This window comes from Trichomycterus rosablanca, chromosome 24, assembly GCF_030014385.1.
Source record: "Trichomycterus rosablanca isolate fTriRos1 chromosome 24, fTriRos1.hap1, whole genome shotgun sequence".
Classification (NCBI taxonomy): domain Eukaryota; kingdom Metazoa; phylum Chordata; class Actinopteri; order Siluriformes; family Trichomycteridae; genus Trichomycterus; species Trichomycterus rosablanca.
In genome coordinates, this window is record NC_086011.1 from 17,041,201 (window position 1) to 17,057,692 (window position 16,492).

The following is a 16,492-nucleotide window of genomic DNA, read 5'->3' on the forward strand; positions in this document are numbered from 1 at the left end:
ATAAAAGCAACTCAAGCCATACGCACAACGCTTAACGTGACTTATCGTATTACTGAACTTATAACTTATGTTGTTCTTTTAGTACATTGTCACATTAAGCTTTTTTTAGACTCTTGGATAGGCTGATTCTTACAATTTCTCAGAACCCTGAGCTGTAAACACAAGTTTAAAAGTGAAACAGGGAGGAAGATCCAGATAGACACAGATACGTCTCATATTCGCACTTTGATGACGTTTTACAGCACCGCTCAACCCGAGCGCTGAACGCTTCTCATATGAATGCACCCTAAGGGTCTAGTGCAGATTTCCCACAATCCCAGACCAAAAGAAACAGCTCAGCACGGTCTAGCAAGTACCCTGATTAGATGCCTGATCCAGCCTGATGATTCCCAGGTTTGAAAGGTATGGTGACACATGGAAACGAACAGGACTGGGCGATTTGGGAACTGGCGGACCCTGGTTTAGTGCTTAGCGTAACACTAAATGTCGGAGCCGGTGTGGGATTTGACCCAGAGCAGCCGGGCTTCTAATAAAGCCAGGAGTATATTACTCCCACGTGTATGCAGCTAGGAAGGTGTTAAGATATATAAGGATTATTTGACCTGCTCCTGAATCATTGCCCTCTCTAAAGTAGCTACTAGAGATTAGCAATTTCTTCCTAATCATTTACTTATTTACTGGGCGATTGGTATCGGTCAGCGATGAACCATTAATCGACACGTCCGTCAGTTTTATATCGATTTGGCTTCAGGATTAATCGCTGACGTCTATAGCACTAGCAGCCGTGCACTGATTATAATTAAATAAAAGCAATTTCCACTACGGTGTCTGGAATAACGTCCCCAGTGTTTAAATATAAATACTATCTATAAAAGGGATTCCACAAACTCTCATAAATATGGGCAATATGTCATGCCGTTAGATAGCTTTGAGCGAGTGTGGCTAAGTATTAAGGAGCAAAGGAGCGGTCGCGAGTGGAGATGAAAAAACTCCACAGATGTCAGTCAGTAGCTGAACTGACTAACCGAGATGGTTTTTCTTAAGCTTTTTCTATCAGATATTGAAGTTAACCCTATTTCAGAATACATATTTTGTTAAAAAGAATTGTACATACGGAGATGTATTTTTGCACAGGCGTTTTCTTACACGTTTTTTGGTACAACCGAGATCGTTCTTATTTATTTAGCGCGACGGATCCATCCGAAGACGATTTGAAGTGGTTCACTGCCAAGCAGAATGCAATATGCCTCTTATTAGCGAAACGGAGCTTCATATCGAGTTGTGGAAGAGTGTTGGCGAGTGTTTGATTAAGAGATTATTAAGTTTCCCCCATATCGTAAATAATAATCAGCGTGACCAGAGAACCCACACAGCCAGACGTTTCAGACGTCCGTCAGTACGGAGAAGAGCAAACGCTTTACTTTAAGGTTGGGAGGAGTGAACGCCTAGTGCGGACTCTGCACCGCCGTTGCCATATTTCACAAACGCTGCTTTTCTCACATTCGCTCGCAGCTTTTCAAACGAGAACAGAAGCAAAAAGTGCCTGAATTAGTTTCTCCTTCAGCGTCTCAGACTGTTTCTCAGCAAGAAATCGTGTTTCATGTTACTCGAGTGTTATATACAGTTTCAGCAGCTTGCTTTGGAAACCCGTTCATGACGTGGTCCTCTGTTTTTGCATAGAGCACAGTGAACACTGCTTTACTTCATTCATAAAATACAGCTGATGTAAGGATGCTACGACCTGTGACCTGTGTTTCAATACTGTTTCTCATGTTAGATTCTCCATGATTTAAAAAATCTCTACCGGGTTAAAAAATATCCGCTGATCAGAGGAGCAAAATATATTAAATATATAGATAAATATTAAATAAAGCGACAGGCCTGTAGATTTTAATATCACAAGGTTTATTTATCTCTGCTGTGGCGCTGTTGCACAAGATGTAGGCTGGCTGTGTCCCAAACCTCATACTACTCTACTAAACAGTGCATCAATTTACACCAGCTCTAATATTATTGGTACTTTTTAGTATATAATAATTTAATGGATGCATAGATCTAATGGACGGAGTTTGTTAGCCTTCCTATTACTAATCCCGCACCTTGACCGCGGGGACTCCGCTGTTCCACAATCGAACTTGCGACCTTGCGTTATAAACAACAACCTCTACCTAATGCGACTGGCCCTAACGTGACCAAATGTAGGCACAAGCAGAAAATGAACTTGCTACCCTGTGTGCGCAAGACTAGTGTGGTAACCACTGATTGGTTGATCCTTGAGGGTGAGCACTTACTGAAATCCAGCACACTATCTAAAATTTTAGCCTCTCTTTAGCTAGCATGTACCTGCTTATATAACGGAGACAGAGCGGCCAATTCAGAATGGCATTCAAAAGTCTTATCAATAGGGCGCTACTAAATTCTGGCATTTCACGCCAGTCGTTAAATTACACTCAAATTAAATGATAGAATAAATGGAAGCTACAATACACAGCACAGCCTACCTTAATAGATGAATGTAAATCTAGAACATCCAGCGACAGTGCGAGGCTTCATGTTCTGTCTGGAATACGAAAATTCTCGTCCATGTTTTGACCCCCCCCCCCCCCCCCCCTTTGCGTCCTCATATTTGGTTTTCCAAACTCGGTTACTTAAGTCGTGTTTTTACCTGCTTTAGACTTCGACATCTTGGACGTCTTGTCTAAACGCTTGCTAACCGAATTGCCGTAGGATTGCTAGGACGCCTCATAGTGCAGATTAACCAGTAAACATAAAGCACTTGAACGCTGCACGAATGAAAAACGTTAAATCACTGAACATACCTTATATTTAGAATTTAAAGGCAATGTTAAACGGCTCGTTTAATGGTCCGTGGCGCGATTTTCACGGCTGTGAATTAGGTAGGGCCTTGTTCATCAGATAATAATACATTTTATTTATTTAGCAGGGCAGAAATACTGTTTGAAAAGAAAAGTCTTCAGGAGAGACTTGAAGGAAGAAACGGTAGAGCAGTAACACAGAGATCGAGGCCGAGAGTTCCAGAGCCGAGGAGCAACAGCACTGAAAGATCCACCAGAGGACCTCGTAAAAGATCCCAGGATCGAGTGTTATGCTAATTAGCGAACATTAGGTTAAATATCTTACTGCAGAACTATAAAGTCTCTAATAATATCAGCACGATTTTTTGTTGGACACTTGCGAGGGGAATTGATGTGTTGAACAGTATTGAAACACAGCCATGATGTTGACAAGTCAGGTAAAAAAAAACAACAAAAACCCACGAAACCTTGGGAACTGTTTTATAAAGCAAATAAAAAGCTGTAAATTGTATCATTTTTTTTTTCAATTGAATCGCGATTAACGTTCAGTTTCTGCTGTTGGAATTCCACTTGCAGCTCCACCGGCGATGTTTCGACGGAAAGGTTATTCGGACACGTTTGCTAAAAGCAGCACAGATGTGGGATGTGAACCACACACACACACATAGCTTTGGAGAAGCAGCGTAGAAACGATGGTCAGTGTGTATATTTGAGATTTGAGCTTCTTTTTTTTTTTTTTTTTTTTTTTTAATCTACATAATCAGAATCATTTGATCAGCTGGACTTGTGTGTGTGGGCTGCTATGTAATTCATGAACAAACATAGTAGGTTAGATTTACGTCATATTTAAAGATAAAGATTGTATAGTCTATTTGTTTTGTAACAGGTTTTCTGTAAATAAAAGTAATTTATACTGTTATTTATAAGAAATGAGTTTGTGCTTGTGCTTTTTGCTCTATTGATTGAACGTAACCAGGCGTTTTTTTCCCTGTGAAAAGTTTATTAGACACTGTACATAAGAAAATCAAGCAGAGACGTGATGTGTGTTGAAATAAGCATGAAAGACGTGACGGAAACGTTGAATCCCTGCGCCAGGTTACATGTTGATGACACGAGAAAGTTTCTGCACTCGGTTCAGCAGCAGATCTCCTTTCTTTATGGTTTCCTGATACTGCCAGTTCTTACTGTCCGGCCTGAAGAAAGAAGAAACAAAATAAGAGATCAGTGAGACACGATTCGAAACGCATCAATACACAAATTCTCCCTAATTTAGTCGTATCCAATTACCCTGATTGTGTTACCGATACTACCCTCCACTGCTGACTGAGGAGTTTCGCAACTGACACACGCCCCCTCCGACGCCCCCCGTGTGCATCTTTTCACCTGCACGAGGCGAGTTCATATGCGGATCAGCCTTGTGCACGGAGAGCCACACCCTGATCAGCAGTATTCCTCTGCTCGGCCAGCAGAGGTCGTAATTGCACCGGTTATGAGGAACCCTGATCCGGCTCATCCCACCCTGTGAACAACAGCCGATCGTTGTTCACGTAGCCGCCCAGCCCAACCGGACGGCACAGCCGAGATTCGATACGACGTATTCGAAATCCCAGCTCTGGTGTGCTAGCGTATTTTTACCGCTGCGCTATCTGAGCACCGTCATTGGCTGTTTTATTGAGCCCCCTCCGGCACGTGTGCTGTACCGACTGCATCTTTTCACCTGCAGGAGGCGAGTTCATATGCGGAGAGCCGCAACCTGATCAGCATTATTCCTCTGCTCGGCCAGCAGAGGTCGTAACTGCACCGGTTAGGCTGTATTATAGAGCGTTCACATTTTATTCATATGCAGTTTTGTATGAAACTGAAATTTAGAAACGAGATGGATTGCTGACTAAAATGCAAACCCGGCCTCACCGTTTCCACATGAAATTAAATAATAATAAAAATGCTGGAGTCATAAGCCCTGCTTTAAAAATATTTAGTTCTGTACCTGTTGGTTTCGACGATCTCGTTCACTTTGTCGATCTTGCAGTGCAGTCGGCCAGCAGCAATGAATCGTGACAGCTCCCTTAAAAAAATAAATAAATACAAAACATGAATAAATCATACACACACACCCCTTACCAAATCAGCCAAAACTTTAGGTCCACCCCCAGTAACAGATCTGGGATAAATAAAATGCAGGGCATGTGAATAAAGACCCGAGTGACTTTGGTAAGGGCCGAATCTTTACAGCCAGGCGTGCTCACAGGCCTCCGACATTGGTCTGAGGAGGGACAAACCACCCACAGACTGTTGGGCAGCCAAGACTGACTGATGCTGGTTCCAGAAACCACGGGACACCTTCGGACGTCTTGTGGAGTCCAGATCTGTTCTGACGGTATCCCAGACCCACAGTGTGCTTTTTTTTACATAGAATCGAATCACAGTTTAATATAATACATATTTTATACGTACTGGTCCATGAATTCATTGCCGACTCCGAAAGCCTCCGCCATGTAGCCTAGCGTGAGGGAGCGGTACGACTCCAGCAGCTGACTGTACGCCAAGATCCTCATCTCACGCACGTAGTAGCGGTAATGAGGAGCGAACAGCCAGTCGCTCTTCATCTCCTGTTCCACGCGGGCTGAGAAAAGCAGAGCACAAATTAAACTGTTAAACACGTGACATTTTATTTACAAAAACAAAACAAAAAAAACAGTTCAATATTTTCACATCAAATTAAAAAAAAAGTTAACTTATTTTTCATCGACAGTCCACAGTTCTTACGGCTTTTTATTCAGACTCTGGGGATCGAACCCAGGACCCACCCGTTTATTTATTCAGACCCTGACCTGTTGTTTCCCTCTTTGAATTAGACCCTCAGTGTATTACAGCTTCGTTTAGGTACAGAAACGCACCGCGGTGAATACACGTCATTCAACCTGAATATAAATCACAATCTGAGCAGCACAGGATGAAACGCTTTGCTTTCCGCTCCCCTAAGTGGCTCTGTAGGGGTGAAGCTCAGCCTTTTAGTGACCTGCTGACCTTCGCCTGACAAGAAAACGACTCCTTGACTCACCGAGAGACTGGAAGAAGATGGAATAACGGCACTCGTAGAGCGAGAACAGATACTGACGGATATCAGGCAAGCTGTGCAGCACCTCCAGGATCTCGGCGCCTTTAATCACCTGGGAACCAAACCGCAGCATGATGTTTATGGACATGATTATAAAGTCTAGGTTTTAAGAAAGGTAAGCGTCCCACCTTCTCTCTCAGGTCGGGTCTCTCGAGGGCGATCATGCAGACGTAGACGGTGTACGTGACGAAGGTCTTGTAGTCCATCAGCTCGTAGGAGGTGAATGTGGACACGGTGTCGAGGAAGAGCTCGGCGGCCTGCTTGAAGTCCCTGATAGCCACACAGTACAGACCCTGATAGACCTTCAGCCGATTCCTCCGGTCCCAGTCTCCGCCCTCCTCGATCAGACTGCAAACCGGGAACCAAAGATGAAGGAATCGTGCAGAATCTTACAGGCTTCCTGAATTCAGACGTCTGATTTTTTTACCTCTTGGCTTTTTCGGTGTTGCGGGTGATGAGATCGCTGTCCATGTAGAACAAGCCGATTCTCAGCAGGTAGAAGACGATGTCTAGACGGTGTCCCAGTGCAACCGTCTTATCGTAGGTTTTCCTGAACGCAGTCAGGGCTCCATCCTAATCATCAAGGCATAAAAGGATCAAACACGTTTGTTACTTTATGTGCCGGTCATGATGCTTCTGTATCTTAGGGCTTTGGGGTATTGGGCGCATGTTTTTACGCTTCCTCTCTACTGATGCTGATCTCCACTCCTGATTGAGGAGAGCGAGACTGACACACGCCCCTCCGACACGTGTACAGTGACCGACTGCATCTTTTCACCTGAAGGAGGCGAGTTCATATGCAGCTTTGTGTACGGAGAGCCACACCCTGATCGACGCATTATTCCTCGACTCTGTGCAGACGCCATCAATCAGCCAGCATCAGTTATGAGGTTCCTATCCGGCCTTCCCACCCTGTATGAACAACAGCCAATCGTTGTTCATGTAGCCGCCCAGCCCAGACGGATGGCAGAGCCGAGTTTCGAACCGACGTGTTCGAAATCTCAGCTCTGGTGCAACCATTCTTATTTGATCTGGACTTGGGACCGGCACTGAGAGCACACAGACGAGTGCTCCTCTTTTTGACTCTGGTTGAGGTTGTGGCGAGTCAGATTCAACCAGGAAACACTGAGGTGCAAAGTGTTAATACCCTGGACAGGGTGCCAAGCCATCACAGTGCTTCCCAAATTCTGTTAAGGTCTAGAAAGGTCTAGTAGGGTCTGTTAGGGTCTAGTAAAGTCTAGTAGGGTCTGTTAAGGTCTAATAGGGTCTGTTAAGGTCTAGTAAAGTCTAGTAGGGTCTGTTAAGGTCTAGTAGGGTCTGTTAAGGTCTAGAAAGGTCTAGAAAGGTCTAGTAGGGTCTGTTAAGGTCTAGTAAAGTCTAGTAGGGTCTGTTAAGGTCTAGAAAGGTCTAGTAGGGTCTGTTAAGGTCTAGTAAAGTCTAGTAGGGTCTGTTAAGGTCTAAAAAGGTCTAGTAGGGTCTGTTAAGGTCTAGTAAAGTCTAGTAGGGACTGTTAAGGTCTAGAAAGGTCTAGTAGGGTCTGTTAAGGTCTAGAAAGGTCTAGTAGGGTCTGTTAAGGTCTAGTAAAGTCTAGTAGGGTCTGTTAAGGTCTAGAAAGGTCTAGTAGGGTCTAGTAGGGTCTGTTAAGGTCTAGTAAAGTCTAGTAAAGTCTAGTAGGGTCTGTTAAGGTCTAGAAGGGTCTGTTAAGGTCTAGAAAGGTCTAGTAGGGTCTGTTAGGGTCTAGAAAGGTCTAGTAGTGTCTGTTAAGGTCTAGAAAGGTCTAGTAGGGTCTGTTAAGGTCTAGTAAAGTCTAGTAGGGTCTGTTAAGGTCTAGTAGGGTCTGTTAAGGTCTAGAAAGGTTTAGTAGGGTCTGTTAAGGTCTAGTAGGGTCTGTTAAGGTCTAGAAAGGTCTAGTAGGGTCTGTTAAGGTCTAGTAGGGTCTGTTAGGGTCTAGTAGGGTCTGTTAAGGTCTAGTAAAGTCTAGTAGGGTCTGTTAAGGTCTTGAAGGGTCTGTTAAGATCTTGTACTTTGTATTTATTCATTTATTTGGGTTTTATGCCATTTTTATACACGATTGTGTTATTTAAGACATGATCGGTGTTATGTTTAACTCATTTTTTTTCTTGTTTCTACTCCTACTTTGTAATAATGTCACACAGGGTACAACAGTTCCTGCTTCTCCACACTATATAGTCATAACTTGGCCAACAGACTAAACGATGACCATAATAATCGTTTATTGAAGCTCTATTGCTAATTAATAACAATATACTTTACCAGGTGACCGATTCACTCACCTTGTCTCCAATCCTGATCAGATACTCGGCTTTGGCCATCATGGCATCCCGTATCTCACTCTCACCAAGGTTCTTCTCGGCGTCCTTCAAAACCTCGTCCAGACGCTTCAGCTCATCCTCGTTTGCCTTCTTCATCTTACTCAGCAGGTCCGTGTCCACCGTCCACTTCAGCTCTTTACACAAGGTCTCGTAGTATGGAGCCATATCTGGAACACACAAGCGCCAAGTGCTCAATGATCTTATGAAATATGCTGAGTTCAGTAGTAACACCTTTAGAATTGCTCATATTTTGGGAGCACTTTGCTACTAGAGCAGTCTCCACTCCTCTGGTAAGAAGAAAGTCTTTATTTAACATTTATACATATACACAAGTACATTATTTCTTCGCATATGCCAGCTTGTTAGGAAGCTGGGGTCAGAACGCAGGGTCAGCCATATTACAGCGCCCCTGGAGCAGAGAGGGTTAAGGGCCTTGCTCAGGGGCCCAACAGTGACAGCATGGCAGATCTGGGATTCGAACTCTCAACCTTTCGATTGATAGTCCAAAGCTCTACCCACTGGGCTACCGCTGTCCCCGATATTTCAATTTGATTCTTGGTATTAGCGATTATGAGGCCTAACTTGCAGTCAGTATTCCAATTCACCTGGATGCTAGACGAGGCTGAGGTGTGGATTCTGTTCATCCTAGTCAAGTTCTTCCATAGCAAACACAGTAGACAACAACATCTGTTAAAGCTTGCTTGATGTGCATGACAGGTTCATCCCTAAACTGTTTGTTTACAGTGTGAGATTTAAATAAAAATTTAGAGGAACTCAGGGGACCTAGTCCACCTCCACATTTAACAAACTTTCCAGTTAGCACTACGCTGTTGGAAAGAAAGTATTGAGCTATCATACTGATAAATATCAGATTATTATGCAGCATTAAACAGTCCAATAATGTCCTAAAAAAAAGACGCAGATTTGACATCTCATCGAACAGACTTGACCCGGGCTACTGTAGTAGCCGGTAGCGCTATTTTTCACACCCACTTTCCGGCTCTTCATCGCTGATTGGCTGATCCAATGCCAGTCACAAAAACGCACGATCGGATTTGACAAACTTGCTCTGATTATTAAACACAAGCCAATCAGAAACCAGGAGGCGGGACTTGCCGGAAAATGGGTGGGAAAAACACAGCATTAGCTAGGATAGCTCAGCAAATTTTGACGCTAACGGAACAGACAGTTGGAAATTTGCACAATAAACAGCACACAGCGTATAAAGATGAGTTTATTAGTATACAGAGATGTAATAATGAGTGTAATTTGTACTGACTGTTGGTGCGGATGGCGTCCATGAGTTCGGTTTGAATGTTTGCGTCCTGCCGGTGATCCTTCAGTGTGAGTAGAAACTTGAGCTGAGCGATGCGCAGGTCCGGGTTTTTAGGTAAACCCTCTTCTTCCAGATTCTCCAGCGGCATTTTATACTAATTTCCTGTAAACACTGAGTGAATAAAGAGGCAGAATGAAGCGCGGAGCTCAAAGCTAACAGCAACGATGACTCTGAGAAATCCAAACAACAAAACCCGACATCCGCCGAGCCGCTCATCAACAACACTGAGATAAAGAGAGAACTCAGAGTTATAACTGAGAACAGAAGTGATTACTGACACCTGCTGGACAAACATGAAACTACAACCTGACAAATACGAATATTATTTATTTATTATTATTATTATTTTGACACAAGGTTATATGGAACACAGTCTTGGACAATTTTGCATCTCCAATTAACCTGACTGCATGTCTTTGGACTGTGAGAGGAAACCGGAGCACCCGGAGGAAACCCACGGAGGAAACCCACGCATTCTATTAACAAAATGTATAAATATATTAAGTATATTATTATTATTTTTAAGCTAATGAAACAATAAATGAATGAATGAAATAAATAAATAATAAATGAGTGAGTGAGTGAGTGAGTGAACAAATGCATGAATGAATGTGTAGTTGAACTTCCTAACACTTTCTGGCTAGTAAAAATGATTTTCCTGTCCTGAGTTTTTGAAGCTGAGACTTAAACTGGTGTAAAAAATTAATCGTATCACCATGAATGTCTAACAGGGTCTGAGATGAGCTCAGTCAAAGTGAGTCAGCATTGTTACACGTCTGTCAGGTAAACAGACATGGAGAACGATTTCAGAAAACTGGTGAGTAAACTTTACATTTAGTTTTTTAATTTATATACAGGAGTAGCTATGTAAATCATATAAAGATGATGACGTGGTAGCTAGGTTAAAGGTCTACATAAACTTGTACTTGTAGAGGAACGTGTACATCATGGCAATCTTCGTTCTGCATTCAGTGATTTCTGCAAAATGAAAATGTGTGTTGCTTAACTCTGAAGAAGAATAGAGGTCATCTGTCTGTTAGCTAATTCTGAAGAGTAGCTGGTTTATACGATTCAAAACACTAAAGCAAATTCACATTTAAATAGTAGTTTTCAAAGACACGTACTAAACAAGGACTAATAATAAAATACATAAAGCATTTAATCAGCATTTTAGCTGCTGCCAAAGGTGGAGCAACCACCTGTCTGTTACATCCATGTTACTAATCACGACATTTACTACCAAGAAGAAACTATTTAAAACAAATTGTGTTGTAATATTTCAGATTCAGGGCAGGGCTTTGCCGTTTATCATCGTTCTCAGTTTGGGAGGATCCTTCCAGATTGGTTGCCACCTCACGCTGATCAGCTCTCCGTCTCCGGTGAGATTATTTTACGTCACTCATAAAGTCTTTGTGCCTCCATTAAGCATCCTGGGCTGAGCAGGACCAAACCTGTAGATGAAAGATAAAGATTTATACAGAACAGTATATTCAAACTGAACTGAAGCTGTGATGTGTGATGTATAATAATGTATAATAAGAGCTCATGTTTTTATGCTGTGTTCATCTACAGCACATCCAGGAGTTTATAAACAGCAGCTGGACTCAGCGGTTTGGTGAAAGTCCAGGAGAAAACACACTCACAATGATCTGGTCAGCTGTGGTGGCCTCTTATGGTTTCGGGGGAATCTTCGGCTCTGTCAGCATCCGCTGTGTCATCAATCAGCTGGGGAGGTTTGTGTTCCTGATGTGTTCCTGATGTGTGAAAGACTACCCACTACCACTGACACCACCTCAGGGTTCGAATTTAAGCGGTTTAAATTAACGTCTACATATAGGCCGAGGTGCCTTAATGTATTAGGGTCCTCCTGTCCAGGGTGTGTCACTGCATTATTCCACATGTTTACAGGGTAATTGAACCCACTGTGACCCTGATCAGGATAAAGCAGTGGTAAAACAGACAGAGAATGAATGCATTATTATTATTAATATTATTATTTATTTGTCAGAATATTATTATCATCATAGTATTTAATCATTATTATTATTAATATTATTATTTATTTGTCAGAATTTTATTATTATCGTAATTTCATTTAATATCATTAGTTTTTTTATTCAATTATTATAATAATTATTATATTAATAAAATTTAAACTGCTTTCTCCTGTTCTGTGATGAATCTCTGGCTTTTAGGAAGAAAGCCATGATCTGGAACAACATCATCAACATTGCAGGTTTGGCCGTCATGTGGACCAGCAAACTCTCCAACTCGTTTGAGATGATCATGCTCTCCCGCTTCCTGTTCGGCTTCACCTCAGGTAACCACCGTCCATCAGACGTTTATCCTGTGGTCCTTCAGGCTCCAGAACAGAACGGCCTGTACCGGTCAAACGCCTGAACCATGACTGTGATTGTTTTTGGGTGTTTTAGGGTTAGGTGGGAACATCCATGTAATCTACCTGGGAGAGAGTGCACCCAAGAAAATCAGAGGCTTCGTGACGGTGACAATGTCGACTTTTATAGCCGTCGGGAAACTGGTGGGGCAGATCGCGGGTCTGAGGTGAGATTTGTTTCAGATTATGGATGATGGAAAATCACTGGTGTACAAATCAAATAGATCTGACACAGCATGACCATACAGGTACAGATCAGGGTCTTGAGTGTTGATCTTACGACTTCTATCTATCTATTCCACCAGTGAGATCCTGGGTCAGGAGCAATTCTGGAACGTCCTGCTTTGCGTCCCTGCATTTTTCTCGATGATTCAGATGGTAACGCTGCCTTTCTTCCCTGAAGCGCCCAGATATCTACTGATAGAGAAGAACAATGTCGAGCAGTGTAAAAAAGGTGCAGATTTAATCTATATTAATCTAATAACTGTGCTTTTCAAAAATTTTCAGCTTCTTCTTCTAAGAGGGCTTCTCACAAGACTTTGAAATACTGTATGTCTGTGGGAATTTGTGCCTTTGGCACTGACGTTGGTCAAAACCCTTGGTTGGTTGGTTGGTGTTCTGGTTCATTCCAGAGCTGTTCAGTGGGGCTGATGTGCAGGACACTTTTCTTCATGTCTTTATTAAGCTGGTTTTGAGGCCTTTTCTAAATCCTTAAACTATTACAGCTGTAGTAGGGGTGTTCCAATAGTTTTGTTGATATATTATATATTTAAAGACACTATAATGAGTAATTAAGCTGGAATAATTGTCTTTTTGATTCAGCACTGCAGAGTCTGTGGGGCGCCGGCGAGTATAAGCTGGAGATCGAGGAGATGCTGCAGGAACAGGCGGCTCTGAAAGGTGAAGGCAGTAAGAGTTTTCTGGAGCTGCTTAAGGATGCACGGGTTCGCTGGCAGTGCCTCTCTCTGTTCGCCATTAATGAAGGCATCCAGTTCTGTGGTGTGGCAGCTGTAAGTATTATAAAAAGCACTTTAATACACTTAAAAACACTCAGGGGAGGGTCGGATAGGGTTTGGGATTGGGTGTGAGTAGTGGAGAGATGCATACGGCACAGCACGGCCCCCTAAAATAAGCATCCGGTGACTTTACGTGGGGCGGCACGGTGGCTAAGTGGGTAGCACTGTCACCTCACAGCAAGAAGGTCCTGGGTTCGATCCCCATGTGGGGCGGTCTGGATCCCTTCTGTGTGGAGTTTGCATGTTCTCCCTGTGTCTGCCTGGGTTTCCTGCAGAAGCTCCGGCTTCCTCCCACAGTCCAAAAACATGCAGTCAGGTTAATTGGAGACACTGAATTGCCCTGTAGATGTAGTCCAGCACCCCCCGCGACCCTAATTGGATAAGCGGTTAGGAAAGTGAGTGAGTGACTTTACATGTCAGAGGGAGGTGCTAGTCTGCAGCCATGTCCCGCCAGCATGAGGAGATTGTGATGGGGGAGCTTTGACGTCCAGTTCGGAAGGTTAAATACAGCATGACACCTTCAGCATTTTGTTTCTTTGTTTTTTTGTTTTGGTTCAGTAGCAACGTCTCTTCTCTTCACAGCTTCAGCCTAGTTTTCATTTCCCAACATGGAGGTTCACTGCTCAGTAACCAAAGGCTAAAATAAATAAAAAATAATTAATAAATGAAAGTCCATCCCCCCTCGAGGTTTAGCTGGTCAAAGTCCGGTTACGGACTGTAAAAAATTTACATGCTCCTTCCACTCTGTTCCCACAGATCAGCGTTTTTGCGTACAGCATCTTTCAGGAGGCAGGGATTCCTGTGGATAAGATCCGTTACGTCACCCTGGGCATCGGGGTGTCTGAGGTCCTCACCACTATCACATGTGTGAGTTAGAATTTCTGGATATCTAACATGGACATGGAACCCCATCAGTGCACAGAGAGCTATGATGCACTATGTGTGATAATGTTAATCCTAATGAAGAATGCGGTCTATTTTATGTTATTAGGCTCTGTAGGGCACTTTAGCCTTTTTTTAACCATGCTCCCCTAAGTCGGACAGTGTGTATGTGTGTGTTTATGTGTCCTGTGTAAAAACACAGTAATAAACATAGAACAAGATATACGGATTTATACCAACAACTGTTCATGAAAGGAAACCATCAAATGATGTAAAATCGAGCATGTTCAGAGTTATTTATTTATTTATTTATTATGTGGAAGTAGAATTTGATCAATACACTAACCTATAAAAACAATGCATAAATTATGGTTTCTGATTGGTGCAACAAAAAAGCAACATACAAGCATTGATGATGCCCTAACCTGCAGCGTCTGGTGATCCAGGAGAGCACAATTGTCCCTGCTTACTAAATTCGTGCGCTGATCTGCTCAGTGACGACTTATGTGCTGCAGTTGTGTGCAGAGAGACTCATTTAACTGATAAACAGAAAAAATGTGACAATGTAAGGATTGATGTACAGTAATTACAGGAGAATTATAAAGATAATGAAACTCCTCCTTGTGTGATGTGCTGATGTTGTTTGTTGCAGGGTTTGTTGATTGAGCGTGTGGGGAGAAGAGTTTTGCTTTGGGGAGGTTTTGGGATCATGGGGGTGATCATGGTGCTGATCACCATCACTCTTCAGCTAAAGGTGAATAGAATAACAATGGTGTGATGAAAATGAGTTACTCCTGTGATTCGTAATGTAATGTTAAACACAGGGTTTTAAAAATAAATAAATACACAAAATTGACATTCTTTTTTCCATTCTAAAAAGACATTTTGAATTAATGAGATAAGATAAGACTTTATTGATCCCCTTAAATAATTAACTTTTATTAATTGATGAATTAATTAGATATTAATGATGGTGCTCAGGTGGCACAGCGGTAAATTATAATAACCCAACACTATTTGGATCCTTGTTCTGAATCCACAGCATCTGCACACATATGATTGTTTATATCTCTGGCGGTTTGGACATCCCCTCAATCTCAGACATAGCCATTTGTGTCTGTGCGGACTCCCGCCCAACTGATAGCACGGCTGAGATTCATAATTTTACTAACTAAAACCAGCGCAGTGTTCTCTTTTATCCTTTGGCTGCTCCCATATATATACTGTATATATATTATCCCTCTTATTTCTATCCAGGCTTGTGACCAGCACTGAGAGCACCTACCTAAGTCCATGCAGACTCCTGACTGGCCGATAGCACTTTACTGTTACATTTTAAGACAGGAAGAAACAAATAAGTTAAAGCTTTTTAAAATAGTAGCGGACCTTTAATATGTCAGTATATTTGGAAACAAAGTCTGTCCTAATATATGTATAATAATTAATTAATTCATTAATTTAATTGCTTTTTTTACCATGTTTTTTCTTTCTATATTTTTAGGATCATGCTTTCTGGATTCCATACTGCACTGTCTGCCTTATATTTCTCTTCATCATCTGTTACGGAGGAGGACCAGGTGAACTCTACACACACAAAACATAATAAATGTATAAAAAACAGTAAAGAACTGACTAAAATACAAATTTTTTTTCTTTCTGACAGCTGGCGTGTCGCCGTCACTCAGTCATGAGATGTTTGTCCAGTCCTATCGTCCTGCTGCATTTGTTTTCAATGGAATCCTGTTATGGGGCAACTTTACCATCTTCGGCTCGATTTTCCCCTTTCTGTTCGTAAGTTCATGACATCGGGATGATTATTAGCATCATAAAGAAGTAAATTATGATCTAAAGTGTTAAAAAAATGATCTGATTATGGATTTGTAAAGAAGTTCAGGTACAAAACTGTCCAGCTATAGAAAATCACATCTAAACACAAACTCATGTCTTGTTCCTCCTCAGGGATGGTTGAAGAACTTCAGCTTTATGCTCTTCTCGTGTGTGTGTTTCGCTGTGTCTCTCTACATCTTCCTGATCCTGCCAGAAACGACGGGTAAAACCCCGCTGGAAATCTCTGAGAACTTTCAAAACATTCGGCTCCGTGGATCTCCGAGAAAACGTCGATGTTTGGAGACGAAGTTGTGAAAGAATTACAGAACAGGACAGAGAGAGCTGTTTTATTCCACACTGTGTTGGAACAGGGCTTTAATCTAACAGTTGGCTAATCAGGGGTCATTTGGGTTCGTTTGGGTTCACATGTACATGTTATTTATAGATAATATAGATAAAATAAAAGCTTTTAAAAAATATAAATAAAATCAGCTGTCTGTTAAAACACCCTCTCAATTCTTTGATTGGACCGCTTCTTTTATATATGTATTTACTGTACAACCTTCTGGAAGCCAAACTGGGAGGTAATTTGAGTTCATTTTGATCTTTCCCCCCAACAGACCTGCACATTATTACTGTATCTGCATTTAAATACATCACACATTAATTAATAGTGGACTGAGGCTTCAGAGTCCAGTGGAATCTTCATCCAGTCTTTATTCAGAGCTCTTTCTCTTATCAGCACCGGTCAGGCTGTATTTTAATCTGT

At 42.1% G+C, this 16,492-nt stretch overlaps 2 protein-coding genes across 2 annotated transcripts; one reads left to right on the forward strand and one right to left on the reverse strand.

The window, feature by feature from the left end:
• Positions 1-3,282: 3,282 nt before the first annotated feature.
• On the reverse strand, positions 3,283-9,796 carry psmd6 (proteasome 26S subunit, non-ATPase 6). The gene is made up of 8 exons (XM_062986338.1): positions 9,547-9,796; positions 8,229-8,434; positions 6,362-6,507; positions 6,063-6,282; positions 5,878-5,986; positions 5,271-5,439; positions 4,804-4,881; positions 3,283-4,009 (listed from the first exon to the last, which is right to left on the reverse strand). Exons 1-8 carry the CDS (start codon positions 9,689-9,691, stop codon positions 3,913-3,915), a joined length of 1,170 nt encoding a protein of 389 aa, XP_062842408.1. The 5' UTR covers positions 9,692-9,796; the 3' UTR covers positions 3,283-3,912.
• A 600-nt stretch (positions 9,797-10,396) lies between these two features.
• On the forward strand, positions 10,397-16,228 carry slc2a9l1 (solute carrier family 2 member 9, like 1). Its single transcript, XM_062986679.1, has 12 exons — positions 10,397-10,420; positions 10,887-10,982; positions 11,176-11,336; positions 11,799-11,923; positions 12,036-12,165; positions 12,304-12,452; positions 12,821-13,008; positions 13,771-13,881; positions 14,549-14,650; positions 15,398-15,473; positions 15,560-15,687; positions 15,856-16,228. Exons 1-12 carry the CDS (start codon positions 10,397-10,399, stop codon positions 16,036-16,038), a joined length of 1,473 nt encoding a protein of 490 aa, XP_062842749.1. The 3' UTR covers positions 16,039-16,228.
• The last annotated feature ends 264 nt before the right edge of the window (positions 16,229-16,492 follow it).